The sequence below is a fragment of the Zalophus californianus genome, chromosome 6, assembly GCF_009762305.2.
Source record: "Zalophus californianus isolate mZalCal1 chromosome 6, mZalCal1.pri.v2, whole genome shotgun sequence".
Lineage (NCBI taxonomy): Eukaryota > Metazoa > Chordata > Mammalia > Carnivora > Otariidae > Zalophus > Zalophus californianus.
This window is the reverse complement of record NC_045600.1, coordinates 27,872,004-27,896,792: the sequence shown is the minus strand read 5'-3', so window position 1 is coordinate 27,896,792 and position 24,789 is coordinate 27,872,004. Positions and strand designations below refer to the sequence as shown.

The 24,789-nt window shown below is 41.5% G+C and overlaps 1 protein-coding gene and 1 non-coding gene across 2 annotated transcripts; one reads left to right on the top strand and one right to left on the bottom strand.

The window, feature by feature from the left end:
• Positions 1-17,877: 17,877 nt before the first annotated feature.
• Positions 17,878-22,880, top strand: LOC113909876 (peroxisomal succinyl-coenzyme A thioesterase). The gene is made up of 3 exons (XM_027571514.2): positions 17,878-18,475; positions 19,405-19,607; positions 22,019-22,880. Exons 1-3 carry the CDS (start codon positions 18,022-18,024, stop codon positions 22,622-22,624), a joined length of 1,263 nt encoding a protein of 420 aa, XP_027427315.1. The 5' UTR covers positions 17,878-18,021; the 3' UTR covers positions 22,625-22,880.
• On the bottom strand, positions 21,900-21,970 carry LOC113910779. The gene has a single exon (XR_003516265.1). It is a non-coding gene; the product is annotated as a small nucleolar RNA SNORD56 (small nucleolar RNA).
• Positions 22,881-24,789: the final 1,909 nt, after the last annotated feature.

Below are 24,789 nucleotides of genomic sequence, written 5' to 3'. Positions count from 1 at the left end.
TGTACTATATGTAGCTAACTAGATGTACTTGACTAAATACCCAGCATCAACTGGCTACCTCTCCCTGTTTATGTCCCTACCCCTACTTATGTACATAAGATCCCCCTTGAGCCAAACTCCAGCACCTTCTTTTTTTGTTTTTTGTTTTTTAAAGATTTTATTTATTTATTTGAGAGAGAGAATGAGAGAGAGCACGAGAGGGAAGAGGGTCAGAGGGAGAAGCAGACTCCCCGCCGAGCAGGGAACCCGATGTGGAACTCGATTCCGGGACTCCAGGATCATGACCTGCACCTTCTGTTTAAAGGAATTCATGGGGGCACCTGGGTGGCTCAGTCATTAAGCGTCTGCCTTTGGCTCGGGTCATGATCCCAGAGTCCTGGGATCGAGTCCCACATCGGGCTCCCTGCTCAGCGGGAAGCCTGCTTCTCCCTCTCCCACTCCTTCTGCTAGTGTTCCCTCTCTCGCTGTGTCTCTCTCTATCAAATAAATAACATCTTAAAAATAAATAAATAAATAAAGGAATTCATGGTCGTATAGCAATAGGATATAGCCACATCTACAGTACAGAAATGGTTTCCTGAGATGAAGCCTAACACATATTACTCCAATCCATTGGTGAAGCTCAACCATGTTTTGGTGCCATGCCTGTCCAAACTTCCATGAGCATTCCCATGCTGGGCACGGATCCCCATTTAGAATACACAGGCCTTGGGGCGCCTGGGTGGCTCAGTCGTTGGGCATCTGCCTTCGGCTCAGGCCATGATCCCGGGGTCCTGGGATCGAGCCCCGCATCGCGCTCCCTGCTCCGCGGGAAACCTGCTTCTCCCTCTCCCACTCCCCCTGCTTGTGTTCCCTCTCTCGCTGTGTCTCTCTCTGTCAAATAAATAAAATCTTAAAAAAAAAAATAGAATACACAGGGCTTAGGGCTCTGACAACCCTTAGAGAGCACTCAGTCTAAGAAAACCCCTCACAGCTGGCCAGGCAAGGGACCACCAATATGCCAGGCAACAAGGCAGAATTTCAAGGTATGTTGGTTTGTCTTGACCCTTGCCATTATACAATATATGACTATCTTAGAAAAGTGCAGTTATTAAAGCTTGTTCTAAGTAAACGCCTGGTTCCAAACTTGAGTCAGTCAAAGCCCTCCTTATACATTATAGGCCCTGTTCCCCACTCTTAGAAATTCGGTTTGGTGAATGTTGGATTCCAAACTACCAAAAGGGCTCAGATTACCTACCTATTCACTTCCTGACAGTTGACTAGTCTTGTTTTTTTTTTAGGATTTTTTAAAAAAGATTTTACTTATTTGAGAGAGAGAGAGAGTGAAAGAGAGAGCACGTGCACAAGCAAGGAGGAGGGACAGAGGGAGAGGGAAAAGCAGACTCCCTGCTGAACAAGGAGCCCAACATGGGGCTCCGTCCCAGGACCCTGAGATCATGACCTGAGTTGAAGGCAGATGCTTAACCAACTGAGCTACCCAGGAGCCCCTTAAGTTTTTTAATTTAAGTAATCTCTACACCCAATGTGGGGCTCAAACTCACAACCCCAAAATCAAGAGTTGCACACTCCTCTGAGCCAGCCAGGCACCCCTCAATTAGTCTTTATTAGCTATTTGATTAGCATTTTTCATTTTCAACCTATGCAAAACATCAAAATGCATTTTTCACTGTGAAATATACAGAAAAGTGCATTAAACAAATATATCACTAATGAATAAGTTTAAAGAAAACATCCATGTAACCAACACCCATGTCCAATGTGTAGCTGGGTTTTTTTATTCCGAATACCTACTTTTCTTAAAAAAAAAACTCTTACATTCAGCAGAATAATGTTGGAAAATCACTGAAAGAAAACTACCCATAAATAAACATTTCTTACATCAAAAAATTCTAAGAATTACAATCTGTAGGAACTTGGCTAATCAAATACTATAGTACTAATTTACTCAGTATAAAATTGAAGTTTTTGAATCTATAATAAAAAATTCACCCTTGTGAAACAGCAAACTTTAAAGTAGGCTACTAATTGAGAACTGTGGAAAGAAATAGTGAGAGAGCTAAACCAGCTCTCTCTTAAAAACTGGAGTTTTAAGGATGTGTAAACTGTCAAACCATTGTAATTTCTTGGATTCTCATGGAAAACATTTTATTTTTTTACTTTCATATTAAAGTTTGTCGGTATCCGGGCGCCTGGGTGGCTCAGATGGTTAAGCATCTGCCTTCGGCTCAGATCATGATCCCAGAGTCCTGGGATCACGTCCCGCATTGGGCTCCCTGCTCCTTGGGAGCCTGCTTCTCCCTCTGCCTCTCTCTCTCTCTCTCTGTCTCTCATGAATAAATAAATAAAATTAAAAAAAAAGTTTGTCGGTATCCAATACTTTGTTTCTACATTTTATCTTAGTCTTGTGGTGATACTACCACAGAATATTGAGTGTACTTCATTTCTTGGTTAATATAGAAAAATTAGATGATTCCATGACTGATGTAGATAAGTAGATCATTTCTTCAGCCCCCCACAATCAGTTGCCCACCACTCTTGGGCAGCTCTGCATCAGCTCTTCTGAGTGTCAAGATAGACTTACTGACAAGAATACTGTATCTTCCATACTTGTTGAGGATTCATCAGGAATAGGTTCTAGGAATTTGACAGATTTCTGGCCTCACTCCCCATTTCAGCAACATCCATTTGTTCGTGCTCTGTCTCAATACTCATTATATTCCAGTATCAACAAAATTTCTGTTAGGAATTTCCTGTGGGTTTACCTTCACTCACTTGTGTAGAGAGGCAAAACTTTACTTTGGCCCTCTTGGGGCTTCTGCCTGAGCCTGAGAATTAAATTGACATAAGACAGAATAACAAAAGAAAAGCAATTTGATTTTTAAGTGTACAAGGAAGTCTTCACAAGAAAAGGAAGACCCCAAAGAAGTGGCAAAACCTAAGTACTAACACACTAGATTGAGCATAGTGGCAACTGTGGAAAAGTAAGGTATATGGGCAAACTAAAGGAAGAAAAGTTTTTAATAAGATCTTGTGCAGACTTCTCTCAGCCTTGAGTCTTACTTCTGGTATTCAGACTGCTTCTTTCCTTCTGGTACAGGGAGAGTGGTTCTCACGGGGAGTTTCATCTCCTGTTTCAGGGGGAAGAGGGGATGAGGGCCTTTCTCGCACCTGCTGTTTTTCAAGTGCCTTTAGCTCAAAATAAGCAATATGTCTAAGTGACATATTTTGGGATAGCCTCCCCTGGACCCCTTCGCCTGTTTCCATAGTGTTTCTCTCATCCATACTCGATTTTGAGAATTGAAGATAAACTGAGGGAGAATTTTCATCACACAGTGAAATACTGCTATGTGCTTAATTTCTTGTTTCCTAACATATTTTCTAATGTCAAATTTTCTGTTCAAATCTAAAAAACATGTCTTCTAAAAGTCAACCTCCAAATTCCTTAATTAGTTCTATTAATAGTTGTAACTCCTATTAATCCCATTTTCTTTTTCTAAATTTAAAAAATGTCCTTTCTTGCCTTAACTTCTAAAAAGCCATCAATACCATAATGGGCCTGCCCTCCATTGCTCTCAAGGATATTGTCAAGTACCTACCCAGCAAATACTACCCTTCTCCCTTTTATAACAATTCCTGACCTTCATTCAGGTATCACCCATTCCCCACAGCTATGGGCTTCAGGGAAAAGTAACTCCACCCTGAAGGCAAGGGCAGTGATGACATCCCTCTTTGGTTCAAGCCAATATCAACATTCCATTCAGGGAACAGTATGTGACTTAGGTCACATACATAGAGATCTGAATGTTCTCTCCCACTAAACATGAATAAAGAAGTATGAAGCCCCAATCATTCTGGCAGCCACCTTATGACATGAACGGCAGAACAGACAGAAACAGTTCTTGTTGTCATCCTTGAGCTATTGGATCAATCAGATATCAGAACTATTCCTGATTTCCCATACAATAAATTTCCTTACTTTGTTAAAAAGAGTATTTTTTAGAGCAGTTTTAGGTTCACGGTAAAACTGAATAGAAGGTACAGAGATTTCCCCTATGCCTCCTGCCCCTATTCAGCCTCCCCCAATACTAATATCCCCCACTGGAGTTCTACATTTATTATAACTGATAAACTACATGGACCGGGGCACCTGGGTGGCTCAGTCGGTTAGACATCTGCCTTTGGCTCAGGTCATGATCCCAGGGTCCTGGAATTGAGTCCCACATCGGGCTCCTTGCTCAGCAGGGTGCCTGCTTCTCCCTCCGCCTGCAGCTCCCCCTGCTTGTATATGCTCTCTCTTTCTCTGATAAATAAATAAAATCTTAAAAAAAAAAAAAGCAAAACTACATTGATCCATTACCCAAAGTCCTTAGTTTACATTAAGTTTAACCTTGGGTATTGGGTATTGTACATTCTATGGCTTTGGACAACTGTAGAATAACATGAATCCACCATTATAATGTACAAAATAGTTCCACTGCCCTAAAAATCCTCTGTGCTTCACCTATTCATTCCTCCCACCCCTGCAACCCCCAGCAACCACTGCTCTTTTTGCCATGTTTGCCTTTTCCAGAATGACAGAGTTGGAATCATACAATATGTAGCCTTTTCAGATTGGCTTCTTTCACTTAGTTCCTCCATGTCTTTTCATAGCTTGGTAACTCATTTCTTTTTATTGCTGAATAATATTTCATAGTCTGGAAGTACCAAAGTTTGTTTATCCTTTTACCTACTGAAGGACACCTTGGTTGCTTCAAACTTTGGCAAATTATGCATCAAGCTAGTATAAACATCCATGTGCAGGTTTTTGTATGGATATAAGTTTTCATCATCTTTGAGTAAATACTAAGGAGGATCATATAGTAAAGTATGTTTAATTTTTTAAGAGACTGTCAAATTGTCTTCCTAGGTGTCTATACTACTTTGCATTCCCAGGAGCAATGAATGAGAGTTCCTGTTATTCCACATCCTTGCTAGCGTTTGTTGTTGTCTGTGTTCTGCATTTTGGACATTCTAATAGATGTTGTAGGGGACCTGGACAGACCACCCCCAAATGTACCACAATGGCATACTGATTATTTCTAACTAAAACTATTTTTTTTAAGATTTTATTTTTATTTATTTATCTGACAGAGAGATAGAGAGCACAAGCAGGGGGAATGGCAGACAGAGGGAGAGGGAGAAGCAGGCTCCCTGCTGAGCAGGGAGCCCTGTGTAGGGCTCGATCCCAGGACCCTGGGATCATGACCGGAGCCACAGGCAGATGGTTAACTAATTGAGCCACTGAGGCACCGCTAAGTAAAACTATTTTTAAAAAACAGCCTGTGCAAGGAGGACCCTCAGAACCACCTCTGTCCTCCTGAAAGCAGGAAATAAATCTCCCATGTGAAAGGCACCCTCCCTGTACCAGGAGCTAAAGAGACATCCTTATCAACAGAGATAGGGAATTTAGAGCTGAGAAGGCTGTATAAACCAACTGTAGAGTCCACTTTTAGGCAACCAAATTGAGCAATGAAAACCTGAATGGGGTAAAAGGGCCCACAGTGACTACTGGGCTGAATGCAAACAGGCCCATCAGGTGACCCACCTCAAAATATTCATAAGCCCTAGCTAACCAATGGGCTACTTACAACCAGGCACAGGTACCAAAAAAGGAAAATTGTATACATTCCCATACCTCCTCAATCCCCCATCTTAACTACAGCTCCCACCGCCTCCTCCACTGCCTCCTGGCAGACAGTTTCTTCTCTCTGCTCCTTTGCTGTGTATTCAGTAAACTTCTATTTCCTTTGTTCTGTCTTGGGTGAATTCTTTCACCACCGCTCTGCTGGCCTCCACCCAATGAGACTGCCCCACACCAACTTTGTTATCTTTTTCTAATTTACTACCTTAGCCCAAATTCTGTTCAGAACTCCTTACTGATTTAAGCTCCCAAACACAAGTTTTCTTTGTCCTGTCAATTCCTCACAAATGTATTGTCTCAGGGGCGCCTGGGTGGCTCAGTCTTTAAGCGTCTGCCTTCGGCTCAGGTCATGATCCCAGGGTCCTGGGACCGAGCCCTGCATCGGGCTCCCTGCTTGGCGGGGGGCGGGGGGGGGCCTGCTTCTCCCTCTCCCATTCCCCCTGTTTGTGTTCCCTCTCTCACTGCGTCTCTCTCTGTCAAATAAATAAATCTTTAAAAAAAAGAAAGTGTATTGTCTCTTTGTCAACAATGTATAAAGACTGCTTGCCCTAAAAATAATTTTTTAAAAAATGCCTGCCTTGGTCATTTCTTTGGGTCTCAATTTCATTATTGGGCCTCCATGTGCACATAATAAAACTTTAGTTTTTTTCTCCTGTTAATTTGTCTCATGACAATTTAATTCTTAGACCAGCTAGGAGACCTTGAAGGGTAGAGGGAAATAATTTTTCCTCCCCTACAATGTATAACTTCCTTATTTTTCAAAAACCAGTTTGAGTGTGTTTTTGTTACTTGCCGTTGAAAGAAGCCCAACTACTATAAATTCACTGACATGGCTACAGATTTCTTAAAAGACCAACTGGATTCTGGAGGGAATAAAAGTTTAACTTAAAAATAAAGCCATACAAGTATAGCATTAGGGAAAAATATAAGAGAGAAAATGCAATAATAATCCTACATAGGATAAAGTATTCCTTAGCATAACACAAAACTCAAAAACTTGTTAAAAAGAAAAGACCAGGCATAAAATGGTGTGGCCGAATCACCAAACCTGGGGCTTAACACTTAACCCAACTGCAATTCCAACCTCTCCCAGATACACAGTCTTAGTCAGGAATTTTCTGACCAATGTCAGTGAGGAATCAGTCACAAGGCCCTAGCCACCCCCAAAGGAAGATGAGGTAATCCGAATAAGATCCCCTGATCTTCTCCCTGAGGAAGGGTTATCTTGCCTGAAATAAACCTTTTCTTTTCTTGCGCTAACTACCTTCTTGTTCCACCCTCCTTCCTAGAAAAACCTTCCATTTTGTACAACTCCTCTGAGCTCCCCTCTGCTTGTAGATGGGATGCTGCCCAATTCATGAATCATGCTTAATAAAGTCACTTAGATCTTCAAATTTCTGGGACGCCTGGGTGGCTCAGTCTGTTAAGTGTCTGCCTTTGGCTCAGGTCATGATCCCGGGGTCCTGGGATCGAGTCCTGCTCAGTGGAGACCCAGCTTCTCCCTCTGCCTGCCTGTCGCCCTGCTTGTGCTTGTGCATGCGTGCTTTCTATCTCTGACAAATAAATAAAATCCTTTAAAAAAAAAAAGGGTTAGATCTTCAAATTTCTTTGGTTGAATTTTGGTTTCTAACACCATAAAGGAAAAGACCAAGAGACTGAACATCATAAAATGTGAATATATGGGCGCCTGGGTGGCTCAGATGGTTAAGCGTCTGCCTTCAGCTCGGGTCATGATCCCAGGATCCTGGGATCGAGTCCCGCATCGGGCTCCCAGCTCCTTGGGAGCCTGCTTCTCCCTCTGCTTCTCTCTCTCTCTCTCTCTCTCTGTCTCTCATGAATAAATAAATAAAATCTTAAAAAAATAAATAAAATAAAATGTGAATATATGACAAAAAATTTAAAAGATAAGTTAGAGAATAGGAGAAAATAGAACACATAATGGACAGATAATAAAGTCCTTCTACAAACCAATAAGAAATTTGGCCAAAAGATATAAAACAACAGCTCTCAGAAGGTAAAATACAAATTGATAATAAATATAGGAAATAAAAATGGCTCAACCTGATGGACAAAATTCATAACTTGTCTTCTCCCAAATCCCTTTAAAGGAAAGAAAAGATACTTTTTTTAAATGACTTTAAATAATCTTTATACCCAATGTGGGGCTCAAATTCAAAACCCTGAGATCAAGGGCCACACACACCACCTACTGAGCCAGCAAAGCACTCCAAGACATATTTCTTAAAAGAATAAATCCAGGGACACCTGGGTGGTGCAGTTGGTTAAGCAACAGACTCTGGGTTTCAGCTCTGGTCATGATCTCAGGGTCGTAAGATTGTCGGGCTCCATGCTCAGAGCAGAGTCTGCCTGAGATTTCCTCTCCCTCTCCCTCTGTCCCTCCCGCTTGTACTCTCGTGCTTGCTCTAAAATAAATAAATAGATTTTTAAAAAAAAATCCGTAACAATCTTAGAAAATGAAAAGTGCTATTTAAAGGTCTAGAAAATATGAAGATTTATTGGTAAAAAGCACAAAAGAAATGCGATAGATAAGAATGAAGGAAACCACAGGCCAAATATGGGCAGACTACTCCAAAATGAACTGCTCCAAACAAACAAACAACAACCAAAAAAAAACTTACTTAAAATGAATAAACACAGGGGAGCCTGGGTGGCCCAGTTGGTTAAGCATCTGCCTTTGGCTCAAGTCATGATCCTGGGGTCCTGGGATTGAGCCCCGTGTTGGGCTCCCTGCTCAGTGGGGTCTGCTTCTCCCTCTCCCTCTGCCCTTCCCCCTGCTCATGCTCTCTTTCTCTCAAATAAATAAATAAAATCTTTTTTAAAAAATGAACAAACGCAAAGAACAGGAAGGCTCTGTGTACCAACTGCCTTGGGCAGGGCAACTGTGTTATTTAGGTTATGCTAGATTATGACCCTGATGACTGAAATCTCAGTGGCTTAATACAACAAAGTTTATTTCGTCACTCTTTTCACAATTTGAAGCAAGCTGGGCACGAATCTTCAGTAACTCTTATTCAAGCATTGATTTACGGATCCAGGGTTCTGTGATGTAGCCCTGCCATTTGGAACAACTGGGTTGGCTTCCAAAATTGCCATCGGAAGAAAAGAGAATAGGAAGTCATGTTTTAGGACCAGCCCAGGGTGTATCATTTTATCCCCCAACCAATTAGTAGAACATAGTCATTCAAACCCAACAAAACTACAGAGAAGGCCGGGAAATACTGTTGTACTGTTTTCCAGAAGGAAGAGGAAATTTACCCGTAATGTAAATTAATTTAAAAACCAGTTTCAGGGGGCACCTGGGTAGCTCAGTCAGTTAATGTCTGCCTTCGGCTCAGGTCATGATCCCAGTGTCCTGGGATAGAGCCCCGCATCGGGCTCCCTGCTCAGCGGGGAGCCTGCTTCTTCCTCTCCATCTGCCTCTCTACCTGCTCATGCTCTCTCTCATTCTCTTTCTCTCAAATAAAAAATAATTAATTAAATAAATAAAATAAAAACTAGTTTCAGGATGGCCGTGGCACAGGGAACCAGTCAGGCTCTTCTGCAAACACCTGCTGAGCTACAGGCCCTGGGGCAATAAGCCTTAGGTTTCACATTTATTGAAGAATTGGCCAGGGGAAGGATCTAAGTTATAAATATAGAGGCTTAAAATTTCCACAGTAGACAGAGCAAGGGGCAGAAAAAAGAACAAAGGCACCTCTCCTCGGGGGCGGGGTGGGGGGGGGACTATACTAAATACTCTAGAAGAGAAATAGTAAGTAAAAAGGTCCTCTTTTTTTTTGAAAGGAGGGGGAAGTTGTCCTCAACAAGCCAGCCTGTTCAGTGACCTGAAGTTAAACCTGGTTAATGACAAACACCCCACATATTTACACAGAGCTTACAGTTACTCCCCATTCAGAAGACAGGGCTGTTGGGAAAAAAGACTTCTACCCCTGCAGGTACAGCTTACAAATTACTGATGCCAGTGAGTCTAATTCTTTGCTTATAAATATAAATGGATCATGAGGACAACCAACAGCATGGATCACAAGGACCACACTGAGCAAACAGAACCACTGACTCAAAAGTAAACAGAGATGATCCAGTGAACCACAGATAACTTAGAAAAATTCTCAGCATCCTCAGATTTGGTATTTGAGAATATTTCACCTGAAAACAAGAAAAAGTTACAATGTTAAAAAGGAATCAAAGAAAATTCATCGGAAATTACAAATATGGGGTGCCTGTCTGGCTCAGTTGGTGGAGTGGGCAACTCTTGATCTCGGGGTTGAGTTCCAGCTGCATGTTGGGGGCAGAGATTACTTAAAAATTAATCTTTTTTAATAAAGGGTGGGGAGCCTGGGTGGCTCAGTTGTTAAGCGTCTGCCTTTGGCGCAGGTCATGGTCCCAGGGTCCTGGGATAGAGCTCTGCATCAGGCTCCCTGCTCAGCAGGAAGCCTGCTTCCCCCTTCTCCTGCTCCCCCTGCTTGTGTTCCCTCTATCGCTGTGTCTCTCTCTGTCAAATAAATAAATAAAATCCTTTAAAAAAATGTATCTTAAAAAAAATTTAAAAAGTAAATTAAAAAATTTTAAAAAGGGGGGATTACAAATATAATTGCTAAGATAAACAATTCAGTAGTTAAGCTGAAAAACAAAATGGACATGGCTAATAGCCAAATTAGGAATTTGGAGGGAAGAGTTAAGAAAATCTCTCATAATTTTGCTGAAACAAGAGATGGGAAATGTATGAGAAAAAAATTAAGGCATGGAAAAATCCCAGTGTAGAGGCCACTTTTAGGCAACCAAACTGAGCAATGAAAACCTGAGCGAGGTAGAAAGGCCCACAGTGATCTCCTGGCTGAATACCACCAACAGGCCTGTCGGATGACCCACCTCAAAATATCCGTGAGCCCTAGCTGACCAATGGGCTACTTACAACCAGGCACAGGTACCAAAAAAGGAAACTCGCATACATTCCCATACCTCCTCAGTCCCACCCCCCACCTCCCCTGTGCCCCACAGACAGTCTCTCCCTTGCTGTCCTGCTCTCTGCTCCCCTGCCGTGAATTCAGTAAACTTCCTTTGCTCTGTGCCTTCGGCAAATTCTTTCACCACCTGGGCCACTGGCCTCCACACAATGAGACTGCCGAACATCCAGCACACTGTTCAAACAGCAGTGGTCTCAGCTTTGGATTAAACAAATTTACAAAAGAGAACAGGGTTCACTTCGCACCAAATTTACTTAATATTAAGAATTCAGGACAAGAGGGCACCTGGGTGGCTCAGATGGTTAAGCGTCTGCCTTCAGCTCAGGTTATGATCCCAGAGTCCTGGGATGGAGTCCCACATTGGGCTCCCTGCTCCCAGCGGGGAGCCTGCTTCTCCCTCTGCTTCTCTCTCTCTCTGTCTCTCATGAATAAATAAATAAAATCTTAAAAAAAAAAAAATTCAGGATAAGAGGGGCGCCTGGGTGGCTCAGTCAGTTAAGCGTCTGCCTTCGGCTCAGGTCATGATCTTGGGGTCCTGGGATGGAGGCCCGAGTTGGGCTCCCTGCTCAGGGGGGAGTCTGCTTCTCCTTCTTCCTCTGCCCCCCCCCCAGCTCTTGATCTCTCTCACTCAAACAAATAAAATCTTAAAAAAAAAAAAAAGAATTCAGGATAAACGAAAACACAGCCACAGTATAAAGCCATTCCACACTCAAGATGCACATGGTCCCATGACATGAGGCTAATTATGTGCAGACAACTTCAGGCTTCAGATTAAAGGCTCTGCACAGAAGTGAGATCTGGCCTTTACCCTCAGCTACTGGAAGGTGACTGTAGGCCCTTACAATGGTTATCTCTGATAGCAGTATCATTGCTTAGGGGCCTTGAGTCACACTGGATGATTTAGGGTAGAGGTTGCCTACACCTTAGGGTGGGAACTGGCCATACCAGAAAGACCAACAATGTGATTTAAGGTAGGGGCTTTGGGCTTCAGTCCACCTGCAGACTGCAGACTGAATTCAACTGTGTGGACAATCAAGCAATCATGCCTATGTAATGTAACTCCAATAAAAACTCTGAACACCAGATTTCAGGTGAATTTCCTGGTTATGCAAATATCACACATCAATGTCAGGAGAATAACACATCTTGACCTGACTGGAGAGGACAACACAAGCTACATGTTAGAAACTTCCCTGGGCATGCCACCCTGTACACATCTTCCCTTGGATGATTTTAAGCTGAATCTTTTCCAGTAATAAATCACAACCATGAATAGAATAGCTTTCGGTCTGTTTTCTGGGTTGTTTCAGCATATTATTGACTCTAGGAGTTGTTTTGAGGACCACCCTGCCCTCCTGACAAACTTGCAGTTGGTATCAGAAGTGAGGGTGATCTCTTATAAGGACGATTTCCTCTAACTTGGTAGTTTGCTCCAAACTTCCCGCACCAATCATAATGAAATGGGTACTTTCATTTCTTTGGCTGCCTAGCATCTGAAACTTTTTCTTTCCTTCCTTCCTTCCTTTCTCCTTCCTTCCTTCCTTCTTTTTTTCTTTCTTTCCTTCTTTCAGAGAGAGCAAGCACAAGCAAGGGGAGGGGCAGAGAGAAAGGGAGAGAAGTAGACGTCTGCTGAGCACAGATCTCCACCCAGCGCTTAACCTCAGGACCCCAAGATCACAACCCAAGCCAAACCAAGAGTTGGATGCTCAACTGACCAAGCTACCCAGGCTGCCCCTGAACCTTCTTTCTAAATTAGCATAATTTCCCATTAGTCTTATGAAACTTGCTGAAATAAGAACCCAACTATCACCACAGAAGTTAAAAAGAGCATTTGGTTTAGAGGTGGTTGCTAGTGACAGAAAATCCCCCAAACAGTTAAATAAGATAAACATTGATTTCTCTCTCACAAATATTCCAGGAAGTGGCACAGTACAAGGATTATTTTCCACACTGTCAGGGACCCAAACTCTGCTGTCCTCACTAAGTAGCTTCCATATCATGGTAAAAGTGTCATGAGCACACTATGAAGACACACACATGAGCTGTGTCCTTCTACAATGTCGGCTTTATTCAATCATAGAGCAAACTAAATCATAATTATAAAGCAGGTTCAGATTCCATTTCAATGACATTTCACCACGTGACTGAACCTGGCTTCTTTCAAAGCACACAGAGCAGAACACCAGACAAGCCACGCAATGAACAAGATAACAGAAGTTAACAAACCAAACATAAAGTCAGTCTGTGGGCACATGGTTGAGATGAGGCCTTGGTCTGGTCTGGGTCAATTCTCGGCACTAACTGCTTCTTAAGTTTAAGCAGTGAAGAATCTAAGCTCTGTTTGGAGATTAACTGGGCAGAGCCTTTGGTGGCAGCTGCCTTTTTAAAGTGGTCAGACATAGAGGGGTCAGTGTCTGAAGAGTGTTAAGAGTCTGACAGTTTGCTGCAAACAAAAGCTCCTTCCAAATAACTCATTAAAAAGGAGCTGTAGAAAGTTAAAAACTATTTAAAAGTTATGATGGGATGTCTGGGTGGCTCAGTTGGTTAAGTGTCTGACTCTTGGTTTCAGCTCAGGTCATGATCTCTGGGTCCTGGAATCAAATCTTGTGATGGGCTCTGTGTTCAGCAGGGAGTCTGAACAAATAAATCTTAAAAAAAATTAGTTATGAAGAAACAATAATGAAAACACTCTTCAGAGGAAAAGTACAGTCCTAAATAGACTTATTAGAATATAAGAAAAATAAAAGAACCAGTAATTTATCTCAATAAATTAGATAAAAATATAGCCATGTAAACACAGGAAAGAAGCACTGATAAACAAAACCAAAGTAGATATTAAACAGAAACAAAGAGCAACAAACATATGAAAGATGAAAATGTTGATGACAGTTAAAGTATTCTAAGGTATTTGTCATTTTCTGAGAGAAAACTAAATATATTAACTCTTCACTCTGTTAACATTTTAACAGTAACCATTAAAACAACAGTTACCTTTTTAAAAAATTCAAGAGTAACCACGAAAAAAAAGAATGTTTGATTTCTGTATAAAGAAAAGAGATAAGAAAAAAAGGGTATTTTTTGGTTTTGGGGTTTTTTTTTTACTTTTTAATTTTTTTTTTTCTGGCCTGCCTGCCTGAGGCCCCTGCTATCAGTCTCAGCCCCTGGAGAGCAGATGCTGTCTTGTTATGTACAGGAAAATTTTTTTTTTTTTTAAATCTTAGAGTTTCTATTTTTTTCTAATAGTCCCCCTCCCCTAGCCCTCCATTTTTGAAAGGCAAAAGCCAATCAATCCCCATTTGCCAAAAAAGGAAATTTTATCAATCCAAAAGAGGGCAAGAAAGAAGTACAAAAGAAGCACAGAGAAAGCACACAATAAAATGATAGAAACATCTGAACATATCAGTAATCAATAATTATTGATGGATCAAACTTGCCTATTAACATAAATGAAATGCCAGGTTTGATTTTTTTAAATTTATTACAGTTATTTCTAGGAGACATACCAAATACTTAAAAATATTAGACAGAAAAAGCAAAGGAAAAACAGAGAAAAAGAAACACATGACAAATACGAACAAAAAAGAAAATTGATGTAGCTGTATTAATCAGTCCACATCAGTTCAAAGGGGAAAAAAAAGTATTACTATAAGTAAAGAAGATCATGATTTAAAAAAAAAATTCAATTCACCAAGAAGATATAACTCTAAATGTGTTGCATTTAATAAGATCACTTCAAAATACAAGTGATAATAGTATTCGAAGAAAATATAGGAAGTTATTTTCCTATTCAGAGTATCTATATTTGAGTTTCCTCAAAAGCAGTCTAAATATTAATACATATATACAATAAATATAATACTAAACTACAAAATATTGTTGAAAGAAAATAAAGAAGATCAAGTAAAGGGAAAGACATTCCATTTCATGGATCAGAAGACTTAATATTAAGTCTTAATTAATTCAGTTTAGTTAAAATGGCACTGTTCCCTGTTATGGACTGAACTGTGGCTTCCCAAAATTCACATGTTGAATTCTAATCCCTAGCACCTCAGAATGTGACTATATTTGGAGACAGGGCCTCTAAAGATGCAATTAAAGTAAATAAGGTCATATGAAGGGGCCCTAATCCAAGATGACTAGTGTCCTTATAAAAAGAGATTAGGACACAAACATGTATGAGAGAAAACCATGTGAAGATACAAAAAGATGGTTATCCATAAACTAAGAGACAGGTCTGGAACACATTCTTCCCTCCTGGTCCCCAGAAGAAAATAACCCTGCTGACACCTTGTGATCTTGAATTTCTATCTTCCAGAACTATAGGAAATTAATTTCTGTTGTTCATGCCACCAGTCCCTGGGATTTGTTATGGTCACCCTGGCAGACTACAAATTGACCTACAGATTCAATGCAATCTCCAACAAAATTCCAGCTGGCATCTCAGCATAAATTGACAAGCTGATCCTAAAATTCCTATCAAAATTCAAGGGACCCAGAATCTTGAAAAAGAGTAAAGTTGAAGATTCGTATTTCCCAATTTCAAAACTTACTACAAAGCAACAATAATCAGACAATGTGGCACACACATAAGGACAGACATAAAAATCAACAGAATAGAACTGAGAGTCCAGAAATAAACCCTCACATCTATAGTCAATTGAATTTTGACAAGGATGCCAAAAAAATTCAGTGGGAAAAAGAATGATCTTTTCAACAAATGGTGTTGACTCAACTGGATAACCACATGCAAAATACTGAATTTGGATCCCTACCTCAAACCATATATAAACTGACTCAATAAAGACCTACATGTAAGAGCTAAAATTACAGAACTCCTAGAAGAAAATACAGGAATAGGGGCACCTGGATGGCTCAGTTGGTGGAGCATGCAACTCTTGATCTTGGGGTCACAAGTTCAAGCCTCACATTGGGCATGGAGCTTACTTAAAAAAACAAAGACAAAAAAAGCCTAAAAACTCTTATGCATCAAAGGATACCATTAAAAAATATAGGGGCACCTGGCCGGCTCAAGTCAGTAGAGCATACGACTCTTAATCTCAGGGTTGTGAGTTCAAGCCCCACATTGGGTGTGGAGCCTACTTAAAAAAAAAAAAAATTAAAACTTTTAAAAAAATAATAAAAGGACAACTCACAGAATGGGAGAAAATATTTGTCAATCACATATTTGATAAGGGACTTATATGTACAATATATAAATAACTCCTTTGACTCAATAATAGACAGCGCAACTTAAAAAAAATAGGTCAAGGATCTAAATAGACATTTCTTCAAAGACATGCAATGGTCAATAAGCACAAGAAAAGATGCTCAACATCATTAGTCACCAAGGAAATGCAAATCAAAACTACAAAGGATGTCTATAATGAGAAAGACAGATAATAACGAGTGTTGGCAAGGATGTAGATTAATTCCAACTCTCATACACTGCTGTGGGATTTCAAATGGGACTTCGAAAAATGGTCTGGCAGCTCCTTGAAAGGTTTAACACAGTTGCCATACGACCCATCAATTCTATTCCTGTATATACAGAAAAATGAAAACATAGGTCTGCAAGTTGCTGAACGGTGGATTAATATGTTTACACTCCCATATGCTTACATGCTTCAAACATACAGGAAAAAATCAAGATGTATGCAACCACCTTTGAGGGGAAAAGGGGAACTGGAAAGAGAAGAGATTCTATCATTTCACATTTTAAACTTTTCAGAACTGCTTACATCTGTTTCAAAAAATATGTATTTTTTTCTCTAAAAAAGAATATATTTTGATTTTTCTTATAAGAGGGGTTTAGAAAGCAATACGCAAACCTAGGGCAACTATCTGGAGACCATGAGAAGAAATGAAACACATGGGCTCAGTCTCTGGCAATTCTGAAATCAAACCTTAGGTTTTGCTTCACATACTCTAAGACTTCACATACACTATCATGTTTGATTCTCTATGAGAGACTTTTACTATGTTACAAACAAGAACTCTGAGACCCAGAGAAATAAAAAAACTTGTTGAAGGCTACAGAACTAGTTAATAAAGCCAGAGCTAGAACTCTGATTACACCTCACCACAATGCTGCTGTTCACCTTTGAGTTCCACATTGGGAGTTAGTCAAGGCGCTGTTACTAATTAGATAACTTCAGTGGCTTAATATTCTCCAAGCCTCAAGATCCTTCTCAGCGATATTCTGAAAATACTCCCATTGTTTTGTGAACATGTTGAATTTTGTACGTAAAGCATTTGGGTATTGATAAAGAGTAGCTATTATTGTTGTATGTATAAATAAAACACTGGGCATCTCTGAACATTATATCTATATTGCTTCTAGGGTCCTATTCAAACGGTTGACTTTTAGTGTCTACTAAGGCTGAACATATGCATTCCTTATCATACAGCAATTCCACTCTCAGGTATATACCCCACTGAAATGCACATGTATGTTCATCAAAAGATAGGTTCTTGAATGTGCATAGCACTATATAGTCCCAATCTGAGTACTATCAAATGTCCATTGGTAGTAAAGTTGACAAACACTTGTCCTATCATAAAATGGAACACCACTTAGAAGTGATAATAAATGATGTACAACTACACCCAACAATAGACATGAATCTCATAAACACTGTTGAGTGAAAGCAGAAAGACACTAAAGACGACGCACCGAAGGATTCATTCCCATAAAATAACTCATTTTGTTGGAATAGGATAGAGTACCTTTGGGGACAAGGGAAATGCGTGGAGCAGGAATGAGGGCGGCTGCTGGAGTGCTGGTAATGAGGGTTCTGGATTCCCGTGCTTGGTTACACAGGTATGTTATGTTCCGATTGTAAAAATTCACTGGACTGTGCGCTTAGGGTTTGCACGCTTTTTGTACGTGTGTTATAATTCACTAAAAGTTAAAAAAAAAAAGAGTTACCCTTTTCCACGGAGGGCCTGGGATTCTTGGAATTCTGCCTAAACTCACTCAGTTCTGGTTTCAACACGAATCCGATTACCCAACTTTCACTCCAACAACTGAGAATGGCTGGAGGGAGAGAAGCGTTTCGGAGGGGGGTTCAGCACCACATCCAGTTTTCAGGATGCTCCGTGCGGCCCGCCCCCGCCCGGGCTGGGAGAACGACCTGCTGCTGCTTTTAACTCAGGCGAGTCCCGGGGGCGCAGGCCACAGGTGTGCAGCGCCCAGACGCCTCCTGACGCGGCTCCGCCACCCCCCGTTCCTGCGCCAGGGGACGCCTGACCCCGTCGGGCCTGCGAAGCGCACTCCGCCGCCTGGGCCGGACTTCGGCCAGTCGCGACCTGAGGCTTCCCGGCTCCACGTCCAGAGGGCAGCCGCGTGCAACCGGGATGGTGACGGTGATCCTGCAGCCCGCGGGCCGCTGCAGCTGGGACGAGCCCGTGCGCATCGCCGTGCGCGGCCTGGCCCCGCGACAGCCCGTCACGCTGCGCGCGTCCCTGCGCGACGAGAAGGGCGCGCTCTTCCGGGCCCACGCGCGGTACCAAGCCGACGCCGGCGGCCTCCTGGACCTGGCGCGCGCGCCCGCGCTGGGCGGCAGCTTCGTGGGACTCGAGCCCATGGGGCTGCTCTGGGCCCTGGAGCCGGATAAGCCGTTTTGGCGGTTTGTGAAGCGGGACGTGCAGACGCCCTTCGTCGTGGAGCTGGAGGTGCTCGACGGCCACAAGCCGGACGCCGGGCGCGTCCTGGGCCGGGCGGTGCACGAGCGCAACTTCGTGCGGCCGGGCGTGCGGCGGGAGCCGGTGCGCGCGGGCCGGGTGCGCGCCACGCTCTTCTTGCCCCCTGGTGAGTGTGCGCTGCTAGGGGGCGCGCGGCTGGGTGCCGTGGCGGCCAGTGGTTTCCGGTACTGCTGCAGGCTGTTTAGCTCATCCGTTAGGACAGAGAAGCTGACAATGAGTAAGCCAGTAGCCAAACAACCAAAATGGAGTATTTTGATGTGTTGGGCTCTGTGTTATGCGTTTTGCTTGCATTATCTCATTTACTCTCCATAATATCTCAATGAGGTGAGTACTGTTATTCGGCAGGTTAAAAATAAAAAGGGTCAGGATGGGTAGGTATGTGGTCCACTTTGTTTTAATAACTACTTTATAGATCTCATCAGCCCTATCAATCAATGGAAGCTATTGCCATATCACCCTTCTGTAGTGCCCTGGGTACACTGGGCCTCTTCTCCACTTCTTCATGCCCCTCTGTACCACAGATCACACTTTAGATTCTACTGGCTTTCTCACCTGAAGCCGTCTCTGGATATTTATTTTTCTTTCCTATCTCTAAGTAGACATCTGAAATATCAGTAGACACACACACAAAGCCAAGGGTCAATGCAACACAACATAAAGCTTTATTTCAAGATTCTTAACTTTATGTCTATTCCCCTAACAGAACACTATGAATCAACACTGTCTAAAACATGAAATTCCTCCTTCCATGATGTAGTCAGTAATGAAAGACTTTGTTACTCAAGTTAGCCCTTGATAACTAAAGATTCTTAGAACCTTGTAGATAATTTATAGAATCGTATGGAGGATAAACTCATTAATGAGAAGGTACTTTGTAGATTTTCCTTTCAAGATATTTGTATTCCTTTTGCATAATAACTCCGGGAGCTGTGTTTTTTTTTTTCCCTTTGATTCATAGGAACCCACTAAATAGATCTGTGAAAGGAAAGCAAATTTAAATTGTATAATGCCTTTCTTTTATATTCTCTTCTCTAGGACCTGGACCTTTCCCGGGGATCATTGACATCTTTGGAATTGGAGGGGGCCTGATGGAATATCGAGCCAGCCTTCTGGCTGGTCATGGCTTTGCCACCTTGGCTCTAGCTTATTATAACTTTGAGGATCTCCCCGAGGAAATTGACAGCATACACCTGGACTACTTTGAAGAAGCCCTGTGCTACATGCTACAACACTCCAAGGTTCTCCTAATGTCCTTCATTGTATCATTCTCTCTAGAAATACATCCAGGGAGGGTGTCACTTTGCACTCACCTGTGTCAGGTGCCCTGTTGCTGTTCGACTCTTCTTTCACAGAAATTTCTTTTGGAGACTTCCTTGGCTTAAGTGCTTATTTACACTTTCTCTGTCAGATGGCTTAGTAAGATAGGATTAATTGTAAAAATGCATGTGAAGTTTTATTTAAAGGAATTATTCAGGAATTTGCATTTCTTATGCAAAATGAGTTTCTAATTTGTTAGTTTTAACATGATTTAAAAAAAAAGATTGATTTATTCATTTGAGAGAGAGAGAGCATGAGCAAAGGGAAGAGGCAGAGGGAGAAGGAGAAGCAGACTCCCCACTGAGCAGGGAGCCTGATCCCAGGACCCTGAGATCATTACCAGAGCTGAAGGCTGACGCTTAACCAATGGAGCCACCCAGGCACCCCTACATGCTTTCTTTATTTAAGTTTTTAATTTTAATTCCAGTATAGTTAACATACCGTGTTATATTTCAGGTGAACAATATAGGGATTCAACAGTTCATCACAAGTGCATTCCTTAATCCCCATCACCTATTTAACCCATCCCCCTGTCCACCTCCCCTCTGGTAACCATCAGTTTGTTCTCTATAGTTAAGAGTGCACTTCTTGATTTCTCTTTTTTTTCCCTTTGTTTTGTTTCTTAAATTCCACATGTGAGTGAAATCATGGTATTTGTTTCTCTGACTAACTTATTTCACTTAGCCTTATACTCTCTAGTTCTATCCATCTTGTTACAAATGGCAAGTTTTCATTCTTTTTTATGGCTGAATAATATTCCATTGTGTGTGTGTGTGTGTGTGTGTGTGTGTGTGTGTGTGTGTGTGTGTATACACACATCACATCTTTATCCATTCATCTATTGATGCACACGTAGGCTGCTTCCATATCTTGGCTCTTGTAAATAATGCTGCAATACCCATAGGGGGGCATGTATCCCTTTGAATTAGTGTTTTTGTATTTTGGGATAAATACCCAGTAGCGTGATTACTGGATTGTAATGTAGCTCTATTTTTAACTTTTTGAGGAACTCTATACTGTTTTTCACGGTGGCTGCACCAGTTTGCATTCCCACCAACAGTACATGGGTGTTCCTTTTTCTCCACATCCTTGCCAACACTTGTTTCTTGTGTTACTGATTTTAGCCATTCTGATGGGTATGAGGTACTATCTCATTGTGGTTTTGATTTGCATTTCCCTGATGATGAATAATGTTGAACATCTTTTTTTTTTAAGATTTAAAAAAAATTTTGAGAGAGAGAAAGTGCACACAAGAGTGAATATGAGCAGGGGGAGGGGCAAAGGGAGAGGGAGAAGCAGACTCCCCTCTGAGCAGGGAGCCCAATGCAGGGTTTGATCCCAGGACCCTGAGATCATGACCTGAGCCAAAATCAAGAGTTAGACACTTAACCCACTGAACCACCCAGGTGCCTTGGGTGTTGAGTTTTATAAATTCTTTCTAAATTTTGGATACTAACCCTTTATCAGATATGTGATTTGCAAATGTCTTTTTCCATTCCTTAGGTTGTCTTTTAGTTTTGTTGATTGTTTACTTTTCTGTGCAGACTCTTTCTGATTTTTTAATCTTTAATTTTCTGGAATCAGTGTGTTCTCAGATTTTGATCATAACTTGCCCACATATTTCAGAAGCTAAGAACTACTTAATCTGACTCTGAAGTCTTACTTTGTTTCTATAAAGTTAATCATTTGCCAGTATATTTAGATGGGGTCTGGTGAGTCATTCACTTAGAACAGACCTTGGTTCCACATAGTTAGATACCTTGGCACACTGAGACTTACATCATGCCCACCTAAATGAGGACCTGAACTTGACAAGCTCCGTGACTCAGCATTCTCTAGTGGATGATAGTCTGGAACATTTGTAATCAATACCCAGACTTGCCAGTGAGTTCACAATTCATTTGCCATGTGTTCACCCAGATATTTTTTATGTGGGAAGAAACTCCTGTCAGCTGAGGTTGATAATCTTGTGGCCAACTCACAAATTAAAGTTAGCATCTCTAGTTATGTTTAAAAAAGGTGTTTTTATAGGTAATAGCTTTATTTTTTTTAAAGTAATCTCTGCCCAGTGTGGGGCTCGAATTCACAATTCTAAGATTAAGAGTCAGGTGTGCTACCAACTGAGCCAACCAGGAGCCCCATTTTATTTTTTCTCTGTCAGCCTCTAAAGGGACAGCTACTTCCCAGCCCCCATCTTCCCTCTACCCTCAGCTTAATTCAGACCCAAAGTATCAACACTCACTAGGTGAATTGATGTTGATGAAAAATATTGCCATCATTGTAGAACATTTTTCTATGAGATACGTTCTTGACTCTTCTTCTTTTCTTCCAGGTAAAGGGCCCAGGCATTGGGCTTCTGGGCATTTCTTTAGGGGCTGATATTTGTCTTTCCATGGCCTCATTTTTGAAGAACGTCTCAGCCACAGTTTCCATCAATGGATCTGGGTTCAGTGGAAACACAGCCATACACTACAAGCAGACTTGCATCCCATCATTGGGCTATGATTTTAGGAGAATCAAGGTAGCTTTCTCAGGTCTCCTGGACATTGTGGATATTTTGAATGATATTGTAGGAGGGCATGAGAACCCCAGCATGATTCCAATAGAGAAGGCCCAGGGGCCCATCCTCTTCATCGTTGGTCAGGATGACCATAACTGGAGGAGTGAGTTATATGCCCAAATAGCCTCCGAACGGTTACAGGCCCATGGAAAGGAAAAACCCCAGATCATCTCTTATCCTGGGACTGGGCATTATATCGAGCCTCCTTACTTCCCCCTATGCCCAGCTTCTGTGCACAAATTTGTGAACAAATCTGTAATCTGGGGTGGGCAGCCCAGGGCTCATTCTAAGGCTCAGGAAGATGCTTGGAAACAAATTCTAACCTTTTTCTGCAAACATCTTGGAGGTACCCAGAATATAGCTTCCCCTAAATTGTAATGTGTTGGTCTGTTATTGACATGAGAAATTCGAGGTCAGATTCTGGTATTTAATAATCATGTGAATCAGTTGTCCCCTGGATAATGTTAAATTCATGTCATGGATATTAATGATATATTTTAGGTAACATTTTTAATACATTATGTTTTCATTAATTTACTAATGTAACACATGTCTATTGTAGAAGATTCAATTAGAGGTATACAACACAAAAAGTAAAAAGCATCCCCTCTATTAAAATTTGTATTTTCTTCTAGATTTTTTTACTTAACACTTTGAGCCATGGATGAAATTTAAAGTTGAACAAATACTAGGTCACTTTTTTTTTTTAATCACTGTGGGAGAATTGCCATCCAATGTTTGTTACTGGTTCAAATACTGGTAGCAGGGTAGAATTTTCATTGGCCAAACCTACAGAGAGGTGTTGGTATAAGGAAGCCAGGCTGACCTTTTCCTCATGGAGATCAGAGAAGAATCCTTTGGGAGGAGGAGTTGGGGTAAAGATGGGGAGCATCTCTAGAATAGTTAAGTCTAAACTCTGTTTCAAGGATGAATGACTATGATTTATTTTCCTGCTTCCTTGGCTTTAAGAATAGACTTTGGAAAATCATAGTGTGACATTCTTAGAAGCCTCATTCCTCATTTTCTTTGAGGGCTGCAAAGCATTGCATAAGTGTATCTGAAGAGATAATAGTTGAGAATTGTTTCAAAACTGACAAAGACATCAAGCCACATATTCAAGGAGTACTGTGTCTTAGCTTGGGCTGCTATAACAAAATACCATAGACTGGGTGACTGAAACAACAGACATTTATTTTTTTCTGGAGGCTGGGAAGGCCAAGATCAAGATTCCAGCAGATTTAGTTCCTGGTAATGGCTTTTTACTAGCTTACAGATGGCTGCTTTCTCCCCATGTCCTCCTGTGGCAAAGAAACAGAGCTCTGGTTTCTCTTCCTCTTTTTATTAGGGCACTAATTCCATCATGGGGGACCTCACTCTCATGCCCTCATTTAAACCTAGTAACATCCCAAAGGCCCCACCTTCAAATGCCACCACATTATGGGTTGGGATTTCAAAATACGAATTTTGAGGTGACACATTCGGTTCGTAACAACTATAAACTTCAAACAAGACAAGTATAAAGAAGACCATACTTACCACAGAAAAATCATTTGTGGCAGTTTTATAACATAGCCATAAATCTTTGACATTTCTCCCACCAAGAGGTGGAAGATCTATACTCTTCTCTCAAATCTGGATGTGCTTCTGTTTCAATCAGTTGTGTGGAGTATAATTGGTACTATGTAACTTCAGAGGCTAGATCATAAAAGGCTATGAAGATCCCACCTTTTCTGCTGGGAACACTTGCTCTTGGAGCCCTGAGCCACCTTAAGGACTTTGACTACTGTGTTTGAGGTTTGAGGCTGTGACAATTTTAGGAAACCAAAAATACATGGAGAGGCCAACTGTAGACATTTCCTGTGATTGTCCCAGTGGAGCCCAGCCTTCGCGTTATTTCCACCTGGGTACCAGATACGTGAGTGAAAAACCTCCAGATGATTCTAACTCCTAAGCCATTTAAAATCGAAGCCAACAAAGGCTTCGATTATCTGAAGCAGAGAAGAATTGTACCTGTCAAGCCCTGTCCAAATTGTGTATTTGTGAGCAAAATGATTGTTATTTCATGTGACAATGTTTTGGGGTATGTTTCAGTTCGCTGTTGCTATGTAACAACTACCTCAAAAACATGGTGGCTTAAAACAGTAACCATTTGAGGTGCCTGGGTGTCTCAGTGGGTTGAGCGTTTCATTCTTGATTTTGGCTCAAGTCATGATCTCAGAGTTGTGTGATCAAGCCCAATATCGGACTTTACCAAGCATGGAAACTACTTAACATTCTGTCTCCCTCTCCCTCTGCGTCTCCCCAGTGTGCTTGCACACTCTCTCAGAAAAAAAGGGGGGGGGGAGGGGAAATAGTAACCATTTATTTTTCTCACTCACATGGCAGGGAGATTGGTAGTGGCCATCACCTGGGAATTCAGACAGTCCTATGGGTTAGGAGGGTCTCCCAATATCTCTACACATGGGTTTTTTCACTGGCTACTTGGGCTTGGATCCAAGAGTGAGCATCCCAAGAGAGCAAGGCAAAATTGCATGGCATTCTTT